Source organism: Morone saxatilis, unplaced genomic scaffold (assembly GCF_004916995.1).
Source record: "Morone saxatilis isolate NCDOM2014 unplaced genomic scaffold, NCSU_SB_2.0 Contig21, whole genome shotgun sequence".
Lineage (NCBI taxonomy): Eukaryota > Metazoa > Chordata > Actinopteri > Moronidae > Morone > Morone saxatilis.
Window position 1 is genome coordinate 9,704,059 of NW_023339774.1, and position 6,672 is coordinate 9,710,730.

Below are 6,672 nucleotides of genomic sequence, written 5' to 3' on the forward strand. Positions count from 1 at the left end.
GGGGGGGCTACATCCCTGCTCTGTCTCTTTAACCAGCAGGCTCACTGTCACTGGTCCCTCCCACTCCTGCAGCCCTCCAGTGCTGCTGGCCTGATGGGAGCGCACACAGCAGCACCATCATCACGGCCGAAGGAACGGGATAAAGCTGGAAAAGAACATACAAAAAAAAAAAGCAACAATACTACATTAGTGCCGTGTGGGGTTGGGGAAAAAAAATGGGATAACGAAACAATTCATCTACTTCTACCGGATCCCACCAGCTTTTTGATCGTGTGTTCTTGAGAAACTCAAATGTTGTCGTCGCCTGCGTTTTGCGCTTTTTATCCATTCTCCTTGAGCGCCGCTGGTACAAAGGCGCTCGGTCCGGAGCAGCAGCAGCTGGGGTTACTGCCGTATGAATGGGAAAGAGTGAACGGACCTGCTAAACCCGGAATGCTAGACACAGACAGTGAGTAAGCCTCGCAGGATTTAAACACTTTCTTATTTTTTCCCCCTCTCCCCGGGAGCCGGATCGGCAGTGGCAGACTGTCATTGTGTCGAGGCTGAGAAATGAAAGAAATTCTCCTCCTGAAAAGTGGCCTTTTCTGGAATAATGCATGAGAAAGACGAGCTCTATGACAGCTTTCTTTTCCTTTTCATGCCTCACGCATTCCCAGCTCTTCCTCTGGCCGAGCAACCGGCTCCTCTTGTTCAGAATGGGATGTATTGTTGCATCTGCGCAACCCACGGCAAGTGTCAGCAATTAGACTGTGTGTTTCTGAACGGGTTACCTAAAGGCCTGTTATAAACACTGCTTTCTAACTGTAGGGGGGGCATTGTTGTCGATAAGGATTCTGTGGCGAGCTGGACTTAAAAAAAAAAAAAAAAAAGGGGTGACTACCAGTGCGCCCTTGGCACCATTCAGCCAGTGTGTGTGTGTGTGTGAACCACAATCCGTCTCAGAGAGAAATTTGGCATAATATGGTGGAGCCGGTTGGTTTCATCGAAGCGTGGAAGGCGCAGTTCCCGGAGTCAGAGCCCCCCAAGATGGAGCTGCGTTCTGTTGGAGGCATCGAGCAGGAGCTGGAGAAGTGCAAAGCGTCCATCAGGCGCTTGGAGCAGGAGGTGAACAAGGAGCGCTTCCGTATGATCTACCTGCAGACCCTCCTGGCCAAGGAGAGGAAGAGCTATGACAAGCAGCGGTGGGGCTTTAGGAAGACTCCTCTGAACGAGGGGGTGGATGCTGCCACGCAGGGTGCCGAGTGCCAGTCGCAGCAGCCGCACATGCAGGAGACAGGTGGAGTTGGAGTAGTAGTAGGAGGTGTTGGTGGTGGAGGGTATGGTGGTTGCAGTGGGGGTGTTGGGGATAGGAGCCGTTATCAGCCTCTTGCAGATGGAACTGGCAGGTCTAAACCCAGGCCTCCACCAGCCAGGAAGTCAGCCTCCCACGGAGATGGCTTGGAGTCGGCTTTCGAGGTGCCCCAGCAGGCCGAGTCCACGTCCTGCGACAACCTAGATGGCCTCTCGCCGTCCAAACAGAGAGGCGGCATCTCCGTCTCTCCCCGCAGGCCCAACCTCCCGCCTCCAGACAAAGAGCTGCCCTCTGACCCCAAGGGGATGGGACTTGGAGTGGCGGCTCTTAGGTCCAACTTTGAGAGGATCAAACGAGCCAACTCTCACTCTGCGGGCGATGTAGCAAAGGGCCAGGAGAAGCAGCTGCCGCCGCCACCGCCGCCGTTCTACTCTAACATGGAATTCCACCACGAGAGGGGTCTGGTCAGGGTCAACGACCGTGAAGTTTCTGACAAGATCAGCACCTTGGGCAGCCAGGCCATGCAGATGGAGCGAAAAAGATCCCTTCACTCCCTCCCAGGTAACCTGGCAACGGTGGCAGGGGAGCTCCGCGCCAGGCCAGTGTATAGAGGTCGGTCCACTGAGAGCACCTGCGGCTATGATGCGGAGTATGAAGATGGGGAACCCAACCAGCGACATTCGGGGAGGGCCAATGGTGGCAAACCTCCACCCCCTCCATGGCAGCCCTCTGAGTTCCAGGCCTACTCCAGTGTCTATGTTGGTGGGGTGATGATGGGTGAAGGTGGCGGTGGAGATGGGAGAGGCAGTGGTGGAGGTGGCAGTGGCGTCACAATGAGGGACCTCGGGGGAGGGGATGACCACCTCCTGACCTGGCCGCGCCGCTCCTACTCCCCAGGGAGCTTTGAGGATGTCGGCGGAGGCGGCGGCTACACGCCGGACTGCAGCTCCAACGAGAACCTGACATCTAGCGAAGAGGACTTCTCCTCAGGTCAGTCCAGCCACGTCTCACCCAGCCCCACCACGGCCTTCCGCCGACCCTTTAGAGAGAAGAGCCGCTCGCCGTCCCAAAACTCCCAGAACTCCCAGCACTCCTTTGACAGCAGCAGCCCTCCGACGCCGCAGTCCCAGAAGCGTCACCACCGACAGCAGGGGGGCCACGTGGTTATGTCTGAGGCCACTATTGTGAGCGTTCGCAAGACCGGTCAAATCTGGCCACCTGCAGCCCATCATGACCTCGTGCCCCATGGTAGAACCTCCCACGACAACAGTTTCCATGGAGACCACCTAGGTGAGTGGTGGCTGCTGTCTAATGTTTGTTGTAGTGGAGAGTAGGTGGGCTGGATTGCAGAGGACATTTCAGAGCTCAAACTGAAAACTGAGTATGCCAGGGTGTGTGTGTGTGTGCGTGTGTGTGGAGGAAGGAAAAATGAATGAAAGCCTGAGTGAATGAGTGTACTAGTCATGCTGGAATTATATTGGCATCTTTTCTTTTGCATTGAAAGCCTCTTCTCCACATAATTTGTCTTTCCTCTTTAAAACCACAAAGCAGCCAACTGTTGAAGTGATTGATAGTATGTGTGTGATATTGCTTGTGTGAGTGTGTGTGCGCACGCAACCACGCAGGACGTGTCCTTTGGATGGCCTTGTGTGGGAGACAGATGAAAGATCCACCTCTGCTTATTCCTGGAATGTCAGTTGGGTGGGTGAACAATAAATGCGGTCAGTCTGGGTTGAAACTGCAGGTCTAGCCTTCCTCAGACGACTCCTGCGGCTCAGAGTATGGAATTCCAATCACAGGTGTCTGTCCTCCTGCCTGTCTCTCTTTCTGCCTGAAACGTGACCAGGGGAAGGAGACAATTCCCCGAAACTCTTCACCGGCTTTTAGCGCAGACCGGGACAAAAGAAATACACTCTATTCTCCACACAATTATCCGCAGTATCCCTAACCACTAAATTGCAGCCTTCCAGCCATGACACCTGTAATAGAACAGCAGCTAGATAGATGTGCAGCCTGGAGCTGAAGACATGGGCATTGGCTAACTTGGCTGCTAGTTTGGAGCACAACAACAGTGGAGTGTGTTGTTCAAAGAAGCACATTAGGAGGACTTAGTTTGCTCTAATCCCTCTATAAAGTTTCCATTGTAGAGGCTGTGCCAGCACACAGGAACTCAAACCAAACACCGCTCGGGCAGTTCAAATATTTGACGTAATTTTTAGACATTGGGTGTTGTTTACCAAGGCGCGGTTTGCTGTAGTTGTGCACATTTCGCCTGTTGTCTCTCTTCAGTTTTCTACTGCTGAAGTGAGTAGTGTTTTAGCGCCTACTGTATTGTAACAGACTTGGGACTGGCGCCCTGCCGGAGCAGACAGGCAGCGTGGTGCGGGCATCACACTCTCCGCTCCAGTGCCAGGAGGAACCGGAAGGAAGGGGGACGAGGTAGTCGGATAGATAGTGGAAGAGAGAATTGGAGTATTAGATGAGAACACTGAGAGATAAAGAGAGAGTGTGCAAACAACGCTGCTTTTTGTCCGTAGACTAGAGGTACCCGTACAGTGAAGTCAGAGCTAATTTAATGTTTTGCTGTTGTAATATGTGATTCAGAACTAAACACATAGTCATCATTCTGGGTAGCGTTACTGTCTGAAACCCCATCCAGCTCATTGCCTAAATATCCTAAACAGGGAACAGGTCTCTGTGCATCTATAACTCATTTATTCGAATAGAGCCACTGACACACTGGCCCTGGTGGAATCAACTAAAATGTTTTTCCAGACAGGATGCCATCCTGTCCGGAGGAACGAAAAAAACCATCTCAGACATATTTGCAGTGAAAGTGAAAGACATCTTCCCTTTTTAATTACCATTCCCTCCCCTGATAAGCAGTAATGGGCAGACACCATCCACAGTGAAGTACAATGCTAACATTCCGAGCGCACAGCAATTAAGATTGTGCATAGTTAGCAAACCCAGATAGTGAGTCCCCAGCAAATGGCTAGCTAATTCCCCAGCTGCTATGTTTAGGATTATCCCTGCACTGTCTGCTCTCTTTGTTTTAACATCTTTTCCACAACAGTGAGCCCTGTGGGGAGTTAGGCGAGCCGGAAGAGCAGGGACGGAGATGGTGGAAGGGGGGGGTGGGGGTTGGGGTTGGGTTGGTGGGGTCGCAGACGGCAATGCATTTAGTGGGATAATCTGGAATTTTGAGCACAAGTAGTAAAATGTTGGTTCAGACACCCTGCGGAGCGCTCTCGTTTTCTAGTTGGGGTTTAAGCCGAGGGCAGACGGGGCGGGATGTTGACGGTGGAGGTGGTGATAACAACGAATATTGCACGGTGTAGAGTTTAAGCCAACCAGAACCCCCGAGAGAGGATATTAAGGGAAGAAGAGTTTGAGAGTGTGTTTTAGGTGCGCGGCGGATGATCATAATGAGGAGTGGGACGGTGTTGTGAGGAAGACTGAGGGAGGCAGAGTGCAAGGCAGAGATGTCGTTTCTCGCTTCATTGGGCAGGGATGCGGGGGCTGCGGAGAGGCACAGATGGGAAGAACTCTCCCGTTGCGTAACAGAAACACACGGAGTCGGGCTCAAACACAAGGACACACACGCTTGATGTTTACGCTTATACCTTGAGGCTACTTTGCCTCCAGCGATAGGTGTGTACTTATGTGTAGCTGTGTTGTAACTTGGGATAATGGTCAGAAGGGCCGTGAACGAAAGGATGTTTCCTGCCTGTGGTTGAGCTCTGGAGGAGTCACACCATCTGCCAGAGCTCATCTGATCTATAGTAATATCTTCTCTTCTTCTCTTCTCTTCTCTTCTCTTCTCTTCTCTGCATGCCAACTACAGTAGTAATCGCTTCATGGTGTGTTCTGTTTATTTAATGTTTGGGGGGTTTTCAGGATGAAACGTGTACATGCTGAGCAGAGATGAGCAGGTCTTTGTGACTACGACAGATAAACAGAATGACAAAATGAGTGAAAGATTCAAATAAAGATATCTCCCCCGAGTGTTGTTCAGTGGGAAAGCGAAGACGCCTGGCAAGTGGGGGGAAAATAGCAAAACATGTTTGGAGGCACATCCTTCAGCTGCCAACTTTTCATTTTTGAACTGAACTGAACAAACATGAGCAATGTTATGTCAAGCGTTTGATCATTTGTGCCGAGTTAGACGACTGACAAGTCCCTTTCACATCACCGTGACTCAATTTTTCATCTCTTGCTGCGAGCAAACCGGCTAACGTGAAGGATGTTCTCATTAAATGTAGAACATTTAAATAAAGAATGATTTCAAAATGGGAAAAAGTTCGTAGTCAGGTCCATGGTGGGAGAAACTGAAATGTGTATGAAAATAAAACCAACAAAGCAATCTAAGTGTTTCTCACACACAGAACTGTAGTTATCAGATTTGTAGAAAGGTTAAATTAAGATCCTAACCAAACCCCACATGCCCACTGAAAGTTCCAGCGAGGTCAGTTCATTGAAGAAAGGAGGCTTTCACTACCTTCTGTAATGGAATGGGCGGTAACCAAAAAATGTTTTTCCATACGCTGTTACCATTGATTCACTCACTTGAAGGGAAATCTGCCACAGAACCAGGGAATACCTGTGGGTTTGTGTCAGTTAGGGCGGGGATACCAAACCAGGAGAGACCTGAGAAAGCATCAATGGTTGTATTGTCCACAACCTCCACCTCCCTCAGCTGGGTCCTGTCAGCGGCAATATTTTTAGGCAGGTACAACCATATGCTCTCTCTCTCTCTTCACCCTCTCAGGTCTGAAGGTTATCACCTCATTTTATAGATGAAATATGTTTTTGCATCCAAATGTCATAATAATGCACATGTGGGTTGAGCCAGAATAGTTTTGCTGATTGATTTAGAGTCCCAGGAAGCCTGCTGTTGGTAATGTGCAGGTTAAAAAGACATCTAGGGGTAGTGGTTAAAAAATGAAAATTGTATACTTGTTCTGTGGATTATCTATTTGCCTCCAATGGAAAGAGATTCTGTGAACACCAAAAGTGAAAATCCAATCAACTACAAATGTACAAAACATAGACAAAAAAGCCCAAACTATCTAGATGTATAAATACCACTAGAACGAACTGACCCATGGAATAGCTGGGGAGGAGAGAGGGGGAAAAAGTTCATCTCTGAGGCCCGTTTCAGTTTGTATTATACTTGAATCGTAGAGCAAAATGAGTGAGGCAAAACTTACTTGTTACCTTGCCAATAGCATGACCCGTTAAGGAAGTGCACCAGGCTTTTCAACTTAGCGGAGGGCTAGACCAGAAGTTAGCCAGCTCGACCTGCAGAAGTTTTTGGTGTGCATGCGTTCATCCACTTAATATCTTTACAGTGGGAAGGGGCTTTTTTTGGCTTCATG

General features: G+C 49.9%; 1 protein-coding gene across 1 annotated transcript in view; it reads left to right on the forward strand.

Moving 5' to 3' along the window:
• The first annotated feature begins 96 nt into the window (after positions 1–96).
• Positions 97–6,672, forward strand: part of bcr (BCR activator of RhoGEF and GTPase) — a 79,284-nt gene continuing 72,708 nt past the window's right edge. Inside the window, exon 1 of the mRNA XM_035668492.1 lies at positions 97–2,581. Coding sequence (XP_035524385.1) covers positions 961–2,581 — 1,621 coding nt within the window. The 5' untranslated portion in view covers positions 97–960. The remainder of the gene's footprint in view (positions 2,582–6,672) is intronic.